Source organism: Peromyscus eremicus, chromosome 4, assembly GCF_949786415.1.
Source record: "Peromyscus eremicus chromosome 4, PerEre_H2_v1, whole genome shotgun sequence".
Classification (NCBI taxonomy): Eukaryota; Metazoa; Chordata; class Mammalia; order Rodentia; family Cricetidae; genus Peromyscus; species Peromyscus eremicus.
Window position 1 is genome coordinate 14,366,631 of NC_081419.1, and position 17,570 is coordinate 14,384,200.

At 45.7% G+C, this 17,570-nt stretch overlaps 1 protein-coding gene across 2 annotated transcripts in view; it reads left to right on the forward strand.

The window, feature by feature from the left end:
• Pnpla7 (patatin like phospholipase domain containing 7) overlaps window positions 1–17,570 on the forward strand; it is an 80,552-nt gene that overhangs the window by 38,895 nt on the left and 24,087 nt on the right. For both annotated transcript variants that reach the window (XM_059260259.1, XM_059260260.1), the window contains 6 exons: window positions 1,979–2,056; window positions 2,766–2,971; window positions 5,702–5,833; window positions 6,698–6,821; window positions 10,045–10,158; window positions 14,143–14,212. In XM_059260259.1, the coding sequence (XP_059116242.1) occupies window positions 1,979–2,056; window positions 2,766–2,971; window positions 5,702–5,833; window positions 6,698–6,821; window positions 10,045–10,158; window positions 14,143–14,212 (724 nt within the window). The remainder of the gene's footprint in view (window positions 1–1,978; window positions 2,057–2,765; window positions 2,972–5,701; window positions 5,834–6,697; window positions 6,822–10,044; window positions 10,159–14,142; window positions 14,213–17,570) is intronic.

The following is a 17,570-nucleotide window of genomic DNA, read 5'->3' on the forward strand; positions in this document are numbered from 1 at the left end:
TCGGCAGTTAAGAGCATTTGCTTCTCTTACAGAGGACTAGGGTTCAATTCCCAGCACCCAGATGCTGGTTCACAACTCTGTAACTCCAGCTCTAGGGTATCTGACATCCTCTTCTAACCTCTGTTGGCACTGCATGCACCTAGTATGCTTACACACATTCAGATAAAACACCTGTACACATAAAATAAAAATATATACTTAAATTTTTTTATTTATGTGCATTGGTGTTTTGCCTGCATGTATATCTGTATAAAGGTGTTGGGAATCCCTGGAACTGTAGTTACAAATGGTTGTGAGCCACCATGTGGTTACTGGGAATTGAACCCAGGTCCTTTGGAAGAGCAGCCAGTGCTCTTAACCACTGAGCTATCTCTACAGCCCCAAATAAATTCTTAAAAGCAAACAAAAAGTGGAGTCATGGGTAAAGGCACTTGCCATCAAGCCTGATGACCTGAGTTTGTTCCCTGGGACCCACATAATGGAAGGAGAGAGAACCAACACCTGCAGGTTGTCCTTTGACCTCTACATGTACAGTGTGGCACATGTGTGTTGCTGCCTCCCCCACAAATAAATACATAAATGCAATAAACATTTTTTTTAAAGGTGGAGAGTTATAGAGAAGGACACCTGACACCAGCTTCTGGCCTTTATATACACACATATGGACACCTGTGCAAAGACATGTGTATACATGCATACACCACACACACACATACACACACATACACATGTACACACACAAAGATATTTCTAGGTATTGCTAAATGTCTTAGCGTTTCCTTTTTGTTCAGTAGCATTCTCTGTAAGAGGTTGTTCCATGGAGCCATGTGTCTTTAGTCCCTTCTGGGTCTTGCTCAGGCCATCTCTGGCTCTGTGTGTGGCATTAAAGCATTCACTGTTGGCATTATGGGAGCCTTAAGAGGACGCTCTTCTTTCTACAGTAGATGAGGCTGTTTGGCTAGTGTCCGAATTCCTGGTTAGCCCAGTAACTATGTAAGTGACTGAGAGGTCCACGCTGAGCTAGCTGTGTGTCCCCACAGCTTTTCTCTTTGGTTCCCTTCTCTTTCTGACTTTTTTCTCACAGCTTCTTTTATTGAGCTAACATTTCTTCCCTTGAGTCTAGCAAAGGTTCAGAGATGGCTTCTGATGATTTAACCACCGTGTAGGTGCTTAGAACCAAACCTGGGTCCTCTGCAAGAGCAACAAATGCTCTTAACCACTGAGCCATCTCTCCAGCCCCTTACTGCTATTTCCTAACGGTGGCCAGTGACCCTTCCTATTTTTTGTTTTACTGTCACCAAGAGCTGTGAATCTAAGTACTTGGAGTTTTTCAGGCCATGGCAGGTATCATACCCACGTACATACAGACACTCAGTCCCTGCGTGCTCTTGGCTGCTTTGGCATTCTCTGGTCATGTTGAATTCCAGCCTGTTCCTGACCTTATGTGGCATGAAGGAAAGCCAGATTTTGCAGGTGGGATGGGAGATGGTGCCCTAGTTAGATTTGTCTAAGATGAGCCCTTGTCTCCAGAAGGAAAGGGAAAAAAAGAAAGAGCAAGAACTCTCATGCTGGGCCTGAAATTCTGAGATAAAATGATTCTGCCTTGGTTTCCTGGGTGTTTGGGATTATAGGTGCACACTGTTACACTTGGCAGTTTTTGTAATGAGTATGGAAAGGGTACCCCAGTTTCTTGTCTTCTCTTTTTGACCTTTATGAAATAAACTGCCTTTTCGTACTGAAATTATATTCGTTGTCTGTCCTGTGTAAGTTCACAAGCATATTGGTTTGCATCTCTGCTGTATTCCACTGATCATTTCTGCAGAGTACTGCCTTGTCCATGTTAGTAGACAGTCCCCAGAGAAGCACTTGATATAGCCATACCCATGAAGCCTCTGTCCTATCCTCTCAGGCCCCATCTTTTGTGCCTTCACCTAAGTACCTCTTCCTGTTCCTTCTTGAAATCTGTTCTATGTTTTAGGACCCATCCCTGTTGGATGGCCGAGTGGCATTTCTTCATGTTCCTGCAGGCACCATAGTGTCCAAGCAGGGAGATCAGGTGAGTGAAGAACCTCAGTCCTAAAGGACTGGTCATCGAACTGCCCAGCCCTGCAGCTCTGTGCTGGGTGGAGTGTGGGTGAGGCCACAGTGGTTGGAAGTTGTCCCAGTACCAGACTGCATGCCTCTGGGCACTGTCTTGGTCTCTAGGCAGCTTGGGCCTAGATGCTGGGTTTCTTTGTGGTTGTGCCTGCTACTTTGGCTCCTCTTCTGGAACCTAAGGACTTGGGGTGAGAAGATTTGCAGAGTCCCATAATAGATACTAAGAAGATGCGATTTGGTCCCGCATGTTTTTGTGGATGTTGGATCAAAACACACGACTCTAAAGGGTAGCAGAGGTGTAGCTCTGTAGACGGCTTCAAAGGGATGGGCTGCACCCTCACTTCCGTAGGAAAATGGCTGACATGTAGAGCAGTCAAAGGGCGGTGAGGAGGAAAGGTATATGTGTCTGAGATTTGAAAAACTAAATTTCCTAAATAAATCCTAGGCACCACTCAACTAAATAGTAGAGCTATAGAACTGCTGTGTTTTCAGTGGAAACATGTGCCCAAGTCTAGGTTACATATAACCTAGAACAGGCAGAGAAGCCGCTGCTTGTACCATGTGTGACTCTGTGGGGCTCAGTGAACCTCCCTGGGTTCTGGGCCCATGGGGCATACTGGGTCACTATCACATACATCTTCCTGAAGCCAGCCTTCTGTTTTTACCAGGATGTCAATATCTTGTTTGTGGTCTCCGGGCTGCTGCATGTCTACCAGCAGAAGATCGACAGCTTGGAGGACACCTGCCTCTTCCTCACACATCCTGGGGAAATGGTAGGACAGCTGGCAGTGCTCACTGGAGAGCCCCTAATGTTCACCATCAAAGCCAACAGAGACTGCAGCTTCTTGTCCATCTCGAAGGCCCACTTCTATGAGTGAGTCACTTTGTTCCCTTCTCTGAGCCACTCTGAATGCTGGGGCACTTTCTATGCCCCTCTCTGTCCTGCTCACCTGTCTCCTGGGTCTTCTGTCCCCAAGGGCTCTCAGGGCTAGGCCTACTGCTGGCCTCACCTGGCTCTTTGTCTAGGTGGCTGCATACATTGGTACCCATACACAGGCTCAGGTGTTCAGTCAGAGAAGCTCCACCTGGCTTGTGATATCTGACATAATGCTGCTTTCTCTATTGGTTTATGGCTCTGGCCCAGTCACATCTCTTTGTTGGTACATTCTGTGGCACATATATTGGAATTAGGGTCTAGCTCATTGCCCATCTGCCTGATCACAGTAGATCAGGTCTGGGTGGAAAGGCAGGATGTTGGTCATGGAATGTCCTGCTCACTCTCCTTCCTTAAGTGGGACAGAAACTATTGTCTATCTATCTACCAGCTGTGTTCCTCAGCCCCAGTGATGTCCTCAGCTTGTCTGAGAAGCCACACGCTGTATCCTCTGCTGGCCTTCCTGCTTGTCCCTGTGAGTTCCAGAGCACAAGATTAAAAACTATCTTAATTTGTTCCTTTCAGGGTCCACAGTTTTTCTGAGCTGCCTACCCTCATAGTTATCTGTGCTAGCCAGCGTCCATCTTTCTATCCACATTGCTGGAAGGCCTCTTCTTCATCCATCCTGATTCCTGCTATGACCTTGTAGCTCTCCTGTTTAAAAGTTGGATACGTGCTCAGACAGAGAATGGAGGTCAGGGGCCAGAAGGTAGTGGAAACACAGCAGCTTAAAAATCCTGTTTCCAGGCTGGAGAGATTGATGGCTCAGCAATTAAGAGCACTGGCGACTCTTCCAAAGGACCCGGGTTCAATTCCCAGCACCCACATGGCAGTTCACCACTGTCTGTAACTCCAGTTCCAGGGGATCTGGCATCTTTACACAGACACACATGCAGACAAAACCCTAATGTACATAATAAATAAATAAATCTTTGAAAAAGCGTTTCAACCTAAGTGCTTCCAAATCAGTAGTAGGTGCCAGGAAAGGGAAGGCATCCTCCTGATGTAGCTTCCCTCTCCTAGGACTTGCCTAAATACCCTGGCCTGGTACCCTGATGCTGTGTCCCCTGGTATTCTCAATATGCTGGGGTGAGGACCCCATTTTACAGATGGGAGGCATACCCAGACAGTTAGAACTGTGCCTAGGTCCCTCTGTTAGCAAGAGGCACCAGGGTGAAGTTGAGTTGCATGGATCTACTCAGAGATACAGAACATCCTCTCAGTCTGCTGTCCCTGCCCTTGTCCATCTGTACCAGGGAATGCTCAAGAAGGATAATCAGAAAGGTCAACAGGAATTGCCTCCTATGGTTGCCAGGACCCTATGGCCTTGCTCTCTTTCTCTTTGTTTCTTTGGCCTTGGCATAGCCTTGCCCATGCATGTGTGTCTGTCTGTTATCCTACAAATCTAGGTAGGATGTCTGTGTGTGTGTGTGTGTGTGTGTGTGTGTGTGTGTGTGTGTGTGTGTGTGAGTACATGTCCTTGTCCACGTTTGAGTGTGTCTGGGTTCCTCTGTGTGTGTCTATATGTCCTTATATTTCTCTGTGGGTCTTTGTGTACATATGTATTTGCATATCTTCATCTATGTCCACATTGGTGTGTATGTGCACATATGGATATCCTTGTTTATATATGTACATGTCTGTTTCTGTGACCTGTTAATGTGTTTGTATTTATGTGACCTTGTTTACATATTTTTGTCTATGTGTGCATGTGTTATGTCCTTATCCATGTGTATCTCTATGTGTCCTATATTTTCTGTGTGTGCATGTCTTTGAATGTCCTTGTCTGCGTGTATGCGGCTGTATGTGCATAAAAATCCTGATACAGGTATTTCTCACTCTGCAGACACAGTCCAGCACGTGTCCTAGGGACTCTCATCCAATCTTGGGGATAAAACTATATCCAGTTGGCTTCTCTGAAGCTATCATCATTTGTCTTACTTCCCTGGGATGGTGAAGGGACTCCCATTATCTATTGCATGGAACAATGCTCTATTTTCCTGTGTCTTCTGGACTGGCAGCTCCATCTCCTGTTACTTGGCCAAGGTCTGGAGTCCCTCAGCCTTGGTTCTTTCCTGCCCAGTGCATATAAATAACCCATGAGCTGACCCACAGCCCTGGAGCTACCATGATATCCCTGCTGTTGCCCTGCCTTCCACAGTCTGTCCACACAGTCACCAGAGATGACAGTGTTCTTGGGTCAGAACCCTAGACACTCTGTAACCACCCAGGGTAGACTCTGCCTTCTAGGTTCAAAGCCCCCTGAGGCAACTTTGCTAGCATTGGCTACCTCATTGTATTTGCTGCTGTCTACACTCATGGGTCTGAGTATGTGGTGGGTGGAACCTTGCTGCCTAAACCTGGAGCTTTTGTGTGGCCTGTGTTCTGGGTACCTTAATGAAGTGGACAGCCCTGTGCGTGGTCTTCTCCTATTCCCCCAAATCCATTGTCCCTGTGCAGCTAAGAGCAGATAGCTGCTAGGCACCATCCTGTCTCTGTCCTCAGCGTCTTTTTCCTTCAAGTAAGCATTGTGTGGTAGGCTGCTTGAAGTTCTGCCTGCTCTCAAATGCTGAGTATATGTGAGGAATGGATGTAGTAGGATTGGACTTAAGATTGGGAGGTGAGAAGAGACCCTGATGGGAATGGAAATGACTTGAGATTGCATGACAGGATCATGAGGAAACGGCCAGATATCGTCCTGGGCGTGGCACACACAGTTGTGAAGAGGATGTCGTCCTTTGTACGGCAGATTGATTTTGCTCTAGACTGGATGGAAGTAGAGGCTGGGCGTGCCATATACAGGTGAGGCTCACAGATGTCTAGTGTACAGCAGAACCCACAGTATATAGAGGGGCCCAAAGGTGTGCAGTGTACAGAGGTCTGCAGGTGTCTCCATCACTGCATATCCCTATTGATATATAGTAGTTTTGCTAATAGACAAGACTATACTGTGAAGGTTGTACAATGAAAAGGGTAAGTTTCCTTATCCCCCACCCCTGGTACCCATAGTAACATTCTTTGACATCATCGTGGGTTCTGTGCGTATACATAGACACAAAAGCATCTTCAACAAACATCTTTCCATGTGCATACACATAAACCCACGCCCTGCTATCAAAAGACCCAAGAGCCGTTTGAAGTGGCTTTGTAAGGTGCTGCTGCTGTGCTAACTGACTCTGGCTGGGCCACCTTTGCTGGCTTCACCCCTGCTCAGGTCACAGACAGACCTAGATTGAAGCTATCATTATTTGTTGCTGCTTAAAATTTAAGCCAAGAAAAAGTTAAAATTATTTGAAGTAGTAGTAAACCCATGTGTTAGCACAAATATTTTAAAGTGAAAAGTAGTTACATTTTAAAAATTGTTATTTATTTACTTACTTATTTGAGTCAAGGTCTCACTATATAAGCTTGGCTGGCTAAGAATTCACTATGTAGACCAGGCTGACCGCAAACTCACAGGGATTCACCTGCCTCTGTCTCCTGAGTGCAGTGATCAAAGGTGTGTGACACCCCTGCCTGGCAAAGTAACTGTACTTTACAAACTATAAATTACCCAGAAGTCTACATTCTATTAATTTGTTGCATCCTGGGATCCGGTTGGCTGTTAAGAAGCTGGTTCTGTGAGCAGCTTAGGCAGGTGAACTGAGCACTCTTGTGTCTCTGCAGGCAAGGAGACAAGTCTGACTGCACATACATTGTTCTCAGTGGCCGGCTGCGCTCTGTGATCCGAAAGGATGATGGGAAAAAACGCCTGGCAGGGGAATATGGCCGTGGAGACCTTGTTGGTGTGGTAGGTGTCAGCTACCCTCTTTGCCTTCTATGATTCTCGGGAATCTGCCTGTCTGGTTACCTGAAGAGGAGGAGGAAGCCTGAGTGACCTGCAGAAGGATAGCCATCCCTGACCCCTCCCTGCTGGTCCTGTCCTTTGTCTAGAATCCTATCTTAGCCTTCTGGGAGGTCCAAGATTCTGGTCCCTGGTTTCTGGCTGCTTTCTTGAACCCAGCCAGTACTGAAGCCGTGGTGGATAGTGTCCAAAAGGACTTGACTGAGGGTAACTAGCAGCTTACCTAGCTTCCCAATGCAGCCTACATAGGCAGGTTTCTCTGTCCTAAACTGTTCCTGATCAGCCCCTGGATGTTGCAGTGTTGGGCTTGTAGAGCTATATAAGGACAGTAAATTCCAACCTGCACTTCTGGCTTATACTGTTTCGATTTTTTGTTTGTTTTTCTTTTGAGACAGGGTCTTACTCTAGCCCAGGTAGGCTTGGAACTCACCATGAAACTTGAGCTGGCCTCAATGTTTACATAGTGGTCTCACTATTGCCTCAGCTTCCTGAGTGTAGATTATAGGCTTTTAAAGCAGTAAACTGTAGTCAGAAGGTTTCTCAGGTCCTCTGGCCATTTATAAAATAGTCACTCAGAGGTTTATATTAATTATAACTATAACTGCTCGGCCATTTTACTGACTAGCTCTTATGCTTAAATTAACCCATAATCCTTATCTATATTTAGCCACGTGGCTTGGTACCTTTTCTCAGTTCTGCCTTGTCATCTTGCTTCCTCTGTGTCTGGCTGGCAACTCCTGACTCCACCTTCCTCTTCCCAGAATTCTCCTAGTCTGATTGCCCCACCTATACTTCCTGCCTGGCTACTGGCCAATCAGCATTTAACCAGTTTACAAGAGCATTATCCCACAGCAGTAAACCTATACAGATTAGCACAAATACATGTATTTTAAAGTGCATGAGTGTTTTGCCTGAAGGTATGTTTGCATGCTTGGCATATGGGCCTGGTGCCCACAGAGACGAGAAGAGGGCATCAGAGGTTACAGTGGTGGTTCACGCCTTTAATCCCAGCACTCAGAAGGCTGAGGCAAGTGCATCTCTGTGAGTTCTAGGCCAGCCTGGGCTAGAATAAAAAAAAAGAAAGAAAAGAAAGAAGGCATCAGCTCCTCTGGAACTGGAGTTATAGATAATTGTGAGCCGTTTTGTGGGTGCTAGGAATCAAACCCAGGCCCTTTGGAAGAGCAGCCAGTGCTCTTTTGTTTTTGTTTTCTTGTTTGTTTTTAAGACAGGGTCTCATTGTGTAGCTTTGGCCATCCTAGAACTCATGCTGCGGCTAGTGCTCTTAACCATGGAGCCATCTCTCTACCCTAAGCACAAATATTTCTTAAAAATAACTGTACTTTGGCCGGGCGGTGATCGCGCATACCTTTAATCCCAGCACTCAGGAGGCAGAGCCAGCTGGATCTCTGTGAGTTCGAGGCCAGCCTGCTCTATAGAGCGAGATCTGGGACAGGCACCAAAACTACACAGAGAAACCCTGTCTTGAAAAACCAAAAAACAAACTGTACTTTATAAACAAACAAAAATTACCTGAAAGACTATATTCTTCAATTTGTTGCATCCTAGGGTCTGGTTAGCTGTTTTTTGTAACCCCACCACATCCTGCTCAGTCTGCCACCCCCTAACTTCCCACCCCCACCCCTGCCCTGCTTCTTCTTTGACACAAGGTCTCACTGTGTGGTCCAGTGTCTTAGTTAGGTGTCTATTGCTGTAGTAAATCACCCTGATCAAAAGCAACTTGTAGGGGAAAGGAATTATTTTTCTTATGCTCCCAGGTAACAAGCCATCACCTAGGAGAGTCAGGGCAGGAACTGAGGTAGCAGCATGGAGGAATGCTGCAGCTGACATAATCCTCACGACTTGCTCAGCCCTCTTTCCTACACAGTCCAGGACCACATTCTGCTTTTTTTTTTTTTAACAAATTTTTTTTGTTTTGTTTTGTTTTTGTTTTTGTTTTTCAAGACAGGGTTTCTCTGTGTAACTGAGAACTGTGTAACTGAGCCTGTCCTGGAACTCACTCTGTAGCCCAGGCTGGCCTCGAACTCACAGAGATCCACCTGCCTCTGCCTCCTGAGTGCTGGGATTAAAGGCGTGCATCACCACGGCCCGGCTCTCTTTCTGTTTTTAAAGAAGTTTTAAACTGCTGTTTTAGGAAGTTTAGGGGCTTTTTGCTGTCTGGTAGCAGGGTCTCAGGAAACATCTTGATGTTGGCAAGCATGTGCTAATGGCCGCTTCCTCCTGTGCAGCCCCCACTCCCCCACCCGGCCTCCCCAGTTCTGCCTCGCACTGGGTCTTCCATGTCAGAGTTTGGGACTCCTTGGCCTTAGGGTAGCCATGCTGTGTGCAGCCTGTGAGTCCAGATGCAAACTTCTATTTGGAAGCTTTCAGAGCTGGCCAGATGCTGAAATGGGTGCCTCCAGGCTCTGAGGGACAACACATCTGATGTGGGCCCCTAGTGGAGGGTGTGTCTTCTTTAGAGACAGCCCAGGCCTGTGTCTAAGAACTATCGAAGTTGCTAAGGGTGCTTGTGGCTTCTAGAACATCCAATAATTTGGACAGCAGTCACATGTGAGAGCCCACAGGCTTCTTGAAGAGTAAAGACTTGGCAAGGTCATTTTGCTCCTTTTCATGCTTCCTGACTGTGTACAGAGCTCCTATAGGCTGCTGTGCTGGCTAGTTTTATGTCAACTTGACACAAGCTGGAGTCATTTTAGAAGAGGAAACTTCAATTGAGAAAATTCCCCGACCAGGTTATGGGGCGTTTTCCTGATTGATGATTGGTGTGTGTTTTGGAGGGGGACCGAGTTACTGTGGGTGGTTTAAGAAAGCAGGCTGAGCAAGCCCAGAGGAGCAAGCTGGTAAACAGCACTTCTCCATGGCCTCTGCCTTAGTTCTTGCCTCTGTGCTCTTGCTCTGCTTGAATTCTGGCCCTGAATTCCCTCAGTGATGGACTGTTACCTAGAAGTATGAGATGAAACAAGCCTTTTCCTCCCCAAGGTGCTTTTGGTCATTGTATTTTATCACAGCAATAGAAACTCTAAGACAACTTCTATTCACCTGACCTGCACGTACATTTGGCTGGACTCCAGGTGTGGTCAGCCTGGCCCTTCTGGAACCTTGGAACCTTGGGTGATTTGTGAGACCTCAGAGTTTGGCTCTTCTTCCTTAGGTGGAGACACTAACCCACCAGGCCAGAGCCACCACCGTGCATGCTGTCCGGGACTCAGAACTGGCCAAGCTGCCAGCAGGAGCTCTGACATCCATCAAGCGCAGGTACCCACAGGTAAGGGTGGTGCAGAGCCCCTGTTCTAGCTGCACAGGTGAGGATTTAGTCAAGTGCACATAGACACACTGTGGAGCAGGTGGATGGGAGGTTGTAAAAGTGATTCATGAGGTCATACGCTCAGACCAGGGACGCTTTTACCTATTGTTGTGTGTGACACTACTCCTAGGGAAGCCTGAGCAGACCAAACTTAACTCAGATATGGAACTGATAACAGACCAAAGTAAGGATACCACCAAAGTGCAGCTTGATAAACCAGTGAGTTTCGTTGGGGTTGCTTACAGGAATATGGTGAGGGGTTCTTTAACAGGAGCAGACATGACCCAAAGACAGCCGCGTCACCAAGAGCCCGCCCCAGCATGGGGGACGGCTCACAAACGCTGGGAACCTGGACACACTGCACAGCCTGCAGGTAGCTCGAAAAGGTTGTACAGTGTCGTCTCCAGATAGATCCGGTGAGTTGAGCCTCTTTCAGGCACCTGCTGGGCTGACAGTGTCTTGGACAGACTTTGCTGCTTGTATATGCTCATACATAGAAGAGACTAGTGTGTGTGGTAAGTTTCAGGGATGGCCTGAAGCCTTTAAGTAGTTTACTTCCTAAGCTTGAGGGGCTTCCCTGCAGAATAGATTAATAACCCTTTAGAATATCCTGTGTCTTAGTCGGGCAGTGGTGGCGCACACCTTTAATCCCAGCCCTCAGGAGGCAGAACCAGGCGGATCTCTGTGAGTTCGAGGCCAGCCTGGTCTACAGAGCGAGATCCAGGACAGGTACCCAAGCTACACAGAGAAACCCTGTCTCGAAAAACCAAAAAAAAAAAAAAAAAAAGCTACACAATCCCTGTGTCTTATGGATGGAAGGTTTTATATGGGAGGAAATTGCTACACAATCCCTGTGTCTTAGGATAGCAACTTGAAGAGAGCCTTGGTGTTGGCCGGGGGTTGGTTGAAGAGGAGTACTTAGGCTGCATCTCTGAGCTGTTGGTCAGCTGCCCTTTGATTGTCCTCCCTGCCTGAGTGAGAAGACTGTCACAGGAGAGAAGGGGAAAACCGACACTCTGGCCTAAACCCCCGGGAGCCCATTGTGGCGCTCCCCTCAACAGTCTCCCATAGTCTTTGTTTGTTTGTTTTTTGAGACAGAGTTTCTCTGTGTAGCCCTGACTGTCCTGGAACTCACTTTGTAGACCAGGCTGGCCTTGAACTCACAGAGATCCGCCTGCCTCTGCCTCCCGAGTGCTGGGATTAAAGGCATGCGCCACCACCCCACTGCCCTTAGTCTTAAAACTACTTTTCAGTGTCTATTTTGTTTCTTTCCAACTCTCCTCCTCTTCTTCCTCCCACCTCCTCTTCTTTTTCTTATTCTTTTTTTATTTTTTTTTCAAGTGTGTATGTGTGTGGTACTAGTAATGAAACCCAGGGCCTTATGTATAGTAGGTAGTCACTTTACCTCTGAATTATAACCCAAGTCTGCTTGTTAATTGTATATGAATGAATTAGTACAAAATGTACTTTTTGTGAATGGCTTTGTTCATTGTCCAGCAGTATCCTGCTGCTGGTCTCAGTCCATTTGTCTGTTCTCCAGTTGGTGGGTGTTGGGATGCTTTCCAGTTTGGAACTATTGGGTTTAAAAGGCTGCTGAACGCATTCTTGACAAATGTTATTATGAACAGATGATTCATTTCCCTTGTTCAGTTGCTAGATCACGAGAAAGATGTGTGCTTTGGGAACTGCACAGTTCTCCAAAGTGGCTGTGCTGTTTCCCAGCCCTGTAGGATGTGGCTCCTGAGCCTAGAGTGCTAGCAAACACACAGGCAGCTGCCTAACACCAACCGTTCTCATGGGTACATCACAGTGGTGTGAATTTGTGCTTCCTCACTTTTTTTAAAGATACCAGACCCTTTTTGTGGATTTATTGGCCAATCTGGAACCTTTGCCACTTGACGTAGAAATAACCTTTTCTTTTTATTTATTTGTTTGTTTGTTTGTTTGTTTGTTTATTTATTTATTTATTTATTTATTTATTTATTTTCGAGACAAGGTTTCTCTGTGTAGCTTTGCGCCTTTCCTGGAACTCACTTGGTAGCCCAGGCCGGCCTCGAACTCACAGAGATCCGCCTGGCTCTGCCTCCCGAGTGCTGGGATTAAAGGCGTGCGCCACCACCGCCCGGCAGAAATAACCTTTTAAAAAATTAGCTTTAATGGCCAGACATGGTGATCTGCTTTTAACCCTAGTATTTGGAAGTTAGAGCCAAGGTTACAGGCTGTGAGTTCTGTGAACTGAAAGCCAATCTGGTCTACATAGTGAGTTCCAGGGTAACCAGGACTACAATAGTGAGACTCCCAAAAAAAACAGCAACAACAGCAAAATTAGTCTCACTTTGAATTTACTTGTTTTCAAATGTGACATTTTTATTGCTTTATTTGTGGTACTGGGGATTGAGCTCAGGGCCTTATGTACACTACACAAGCACTATGGCACTGAACTGCATCCCCAGCTCTTTAAATTTTATTTTGAGACAGGGTGTTAAGTTCCCAGGCTGGCCTTGAACTTCTCTTGTGGTCCAGGCAGGCCTCAAACTTCATACCCTCATATCTCAGCTTCCCATTGCTGGTATGAAAGGTGTACATTATCATGCTTTGCTGAGTATAGGTGTTGGTTTGTTTTGGCTCCTGGCCTTTAGAGAAACATTCAGATATTCATCATAGAACTCCATGAGTGCTCCCAAAGGCTTGTTTATGAAATAGCACTACTGAGGTGGGTGAAGGAACAGTGGAATTTCCTGTACTCTTCTCTCTGCTTTCTTATGTTTCAAAACTTCTGTTACAGTAGACTATATTAACAATAGCCTCGTCTGGAAACATCATGCTTTCAGGCTTACTTTCAGACTTCTCTACTCAGACTACTTTTTGTTTCATCTCTGAAAATCTGGTCAGTTTTATTTGGATCTTCTGGGGTCTCTGACCCAACCATCCTGGGGCAAATAAGCTCCCTTAATTTACTTGCTAGAAGTGGCCCTTGTGAACCAGGAAGCACTGGGGAGGCCGAGGCAGACGGATCTCTGTGAGTTTGAGGCTAGCCTGGTTTACAGAGCGAGATCCAGGACAGTTCTTTGGCTAAGGCTCCAGAGAGAATCTCTGTCTTAAAAACAAACAAACAAACAAACAACCCAAAAACAACAACAAAGAAGAAGTGGCCCTGGTGTCACGTAATGATACCAGACAAAGCAGGTGCCCTCTCTGAGGTGAACTCTACTCTCAGGAGGCCTTGTCAGCTAGCTGTCTTTGCCATGCCTGGGGGTCATGGTTGGGTTCCTTAGGTCGCTTGCTACCTCGAGTGAGTGTGAGAACCTGCAGCAGGCTCAAGGTCACAGACACCTTTTGTGTTTCCATTTCTCCTTGTCACCCCTGGACTGAGCAACCACCTCCCTGCCCCCCCATCAAGCTCCTTTTTCCTGGTAATTTAATTTCTTTCCTTTTGTTGTGGTAAAAATACCTTGACAAAAGCAACTCAAAGGGAAAATGTTTTATTTTGGCTCAGAGTCCCTCATAGTAGAGAAACCACAGCGGCAGGAGCTAGAGGCGGCGTCTGTTCCCTCCCATCCGCAATCGAGACCAGCGAGCAGTGAGTGCATGCGTGACGGTGCTCATCTCGCTTTTCCGTTTATAAACCCAGGTCCTGTCCACAGTTGAGATGGGTCCTCCCATCAGTTAATGTCACCAGGACAATCCCAATAGGCATGTCTAGGCCATCTCTTTCTGCATTTGTCAAGTTGGCAACTAACCCTGCCTCATCTGGCAACCAGAGAGTCGTGCATGGCTCCTGGCAACCAGAGAGTCGTGCATGGCTCCTGTCACCCGTAACGCATTTTTATTTCCAGTCTCTGACAACCCAGTGTGCTGTCTGAACATCACTGTGACTTTTTCAGTCCCCAGCGTTTCACCGTTTAACGATGCCGTTTGGGATTTTCCTTCTTCCTCTACCCCAAGGTTGTAACCCGACTGATTCATCTCTTGGGTGAGAAGATCTTAGGCAGCCTCCAGCAGGGATCTGCAACAGGTGAGTCTCAACACCTCCTCAGTCCACCCACTGCCCCCCCCCTTCCCCTGAGGGGTAGAAGAAAGAAGCAGGAAGCCAGCCGGCCGGGGCAGACCCCTGGAGCATTGTGGGATACCGTGCTGCATGACTCTTGGAAACATCCACGAGCTCCCACCAAGCACAACTCTGAGTAAGGAGGGCGTAGGTTCTGACAGTGCCAGCATATTTTGCCAAGATGTGTCTCAACATGGGCAGCACAGGGGGAAGCTCAACTGTTTGTGAGAAGAAGTGTGGTATATCTGCCTTCTATTCCTGTCAGTGATTAGAAAGGGAAATAGAGGGTGAAGCCTCTGGGAGAGTGGGAGAGTGGGAGGCTGCTGTAGTCTGTCTGTCATATGCCAAGTGTAAAAAGATGGTGAAATCACTGTAGGGTGTCAGGAATTAAAACTCTACCACAGCATGTTTGTTTCCTTCTAGCTCCAAGATGTCCCTAATTTGGGAGCCACTGGTCACTATGTGTTCTAGGACTGTCTTCTTTTCCTAGATCTCTGGTGTCACTCTCTGGCTCTGTACTGTTCTGTGCACACTATGCCCATGGCTCTCTCCTGTCTCCACCTCCATGTTCCCTGCCTAGGTGGCCATTGTACATTTGTGTGCACACCTCTGGACCTCCCCACCCTCTGCTCATCTTAGCCTCTTCTTTTGTTTCTTTTCCCACTAGCTCTCCCAGGCTAGCTTATTTGTGACCTGGTCCTGTACAGACATACAAGCTTTATACATGGCTGAGACTGGTGTGCAGTACTGAATGTTTGTTGAGAGGACACATTGTGGGTGAACAAGCTGCTGTTTAGCTCTTTACTCTCAGTACACCTTGTCATTTGGATCACATCCTGGTATTTTAAGTATTATGTTAAGCAAACTGTCTGTGCTTACAGTGTGCACACAGCAATAGAAAACCGTGGTCCTTCTCCAGGATGGATTTATCTTAACTTCATCAATTTTTAAGGCTTTTTCCACATGAGATTACATTCTGAAGTTCTGAGTGGGTATGAATTTAGGAGAGACACCACACTGTTCAATACATATGGTTTCTTTCTTACTTTGCTTTCAGCCTGTCTGACCACTATGTTTGAAGTAAGTGTCTTAAAGGAAGGCATAGTGAGAGGCCAAGTTTTTTAACTATTCTTCTGGTAATCTTTACCTTTTAACTATTCAGACCACTTACCTCTAACATAGCTGTTCTATTAGAATTTATGTCTACTACCTTATGTTTTAATTTTGTTCCAATACTATTATTATTATATTATTATTATTATTATTATTATTATTATTATTATTATTATTATTTTGGTTTCTCGAGACAGGGTTTCTCTGTGTATCTTTGCGCCTTTCCTGGAACTCAATCTGTAGCCCAGGCTGGCCTCAAACTCACAGAGATCCTCCTGGCTCTGCCTCCCGGGTGCTGGGATTAAAGGCGTGTGCCACTGCCGCCACCTGGCTCCAATATTATTCTTTCTGGTTACTTTTAAGCATCCTATTTTTATTAGTTCTGATTTCTACATTCTCTTTGTTGGACGGTTTCCATGGTCACTCTAGGGAGTACAATATTTTATGTTATCCTCATCCATTAATAGCAATAATTTTTCATTTTAAGTGGAATGAAAGTGCCTTATTGGCCAGGCGGTGGTGGCGCACACCTTTAATCCCGCACTCGGGAGGCAGAGCCAGGCGGAGCTCTGTGAGTTCGAGGCCAGCTGTTGTATGTTTTGTTGTTGTTGTTTTTGAGATTTGTTTATTTTTATGTATCTGGGTGTTTTGCCTCCATATATGTCTGTGTGCTACATGCACGCAGTGCCCTTGGAGGCCAGAAGAGGGTGTCAGATCCTTTGAAACTGGAGTTACAGACAGTTGTAAGCCATGTGTGGGTGCTGGTAATTGAACCTCTGGAATGATAGCCAGTGCTCTTAACCAATGAGCCATCTCACCAGCCCTTGAGATGTGTCTTAACCATTACTTCTGCATGCCTTGAGAACCAAACATTTAAAAATCTGAAATCCAAATCTAAACTTTTGAAGTGTCCCGTTAGCATTCAGAAGTTCTGAATTTTGGAGCATTTGCTACTTTCAGATGAGGAATGTTTAACCAGTAGACTGGGAACGTTCTAAAATCTGACAAGGCCAGAACTCTAAAGCATTCTGGCCTCGGGGATTTCAGATAACTGACACTTGACCTGCGCTTAAATTATTCTCATCTTTACATTTCAGAAATTAGAAAATCTTTGGATTTATGCCTTTGGAGTTAAATTTGCTTTAACCTATAGATTATATCTTTTAGCATATTTGGGAAATTCTTAGCTTTTCTTTCTTCACATCTTTTTCCAACCCTGTTTTCTTTCTTTTCTTCTTAAAACAAAGTGTCACGAATGCTGGGCCTTTTGTTATTGTCGCAGAGGTATCTGGGGCACTGGTCACTTTTTTATCTTTCTGTCTCTATGATGTTCAAATAGAATTGTTACTTTGGTCTGTCCTCAATATTACTTGCTCTTTCCTGTCACCTTGATTCTCCTATTTGGCCTATACAAAGTGGTTTAAAAATATTTTTTTCGGTTGTTATTATTTGGAGACAGGAACTTGCTGTGTATCCCAGGCTGGCCTGTGACTCAGTATATAGCCCAGACTGACCTAGAATTTGCCATCCTTCTGCTCTGGGCTCCCTCTTAGTCTAGTAGACCCCTGCTGGGATCACGAGTGTGTGCCTCTGTGACTCCTGGGATCATGAGTGTGTACTGCTGCCCCAGAGAACCTTTTATTTGTTGTTGTGTTTTGGCTCTTCTTTGTTTTACTAAGGTTTTCTGTTTCTGTTTGTTTTAGAAATGCTCATGATTTCATAATGGCTGGCTGTGACTGGTTGTATTTCATTGTTTCTAGCAAATAATTCTAACCTTTGTGCTGTTATTTTGTCTGTTGACTGATTTTTCTCATTCAAGTTAAGATTGCTTGCTGTAGAGGTGGTGTATGTCTTTAATCCCAGCATTCAGGATGCAGAGAAAGTTGGGTCTTTGAGTTTGAGATCAGCCTGGTCTACAGAGCAAGTTCCAGGATAGCCAGGGCTACACACAGAGAAACTCTATCTCAAAAAACCAAAAAAAAAAAAAAAAAAGAAAGAAAAAAAAAATTCCTCGTTTTTGGTGTACCTGGTAATTGGAATATACTGAATTTTTAAATGTATATTTATACTATATTAAACAAATATCTATATTTGAATATTATATTCCCATGTAAATCTTCTGTGGCTGTCAGTGCGTTTGTATTCATAGCTCAGGTTCTGCCCTAGTTTTCTGGACTATGATTTGTCTGGTTGGCCTGTGTTTCCTTGAGCC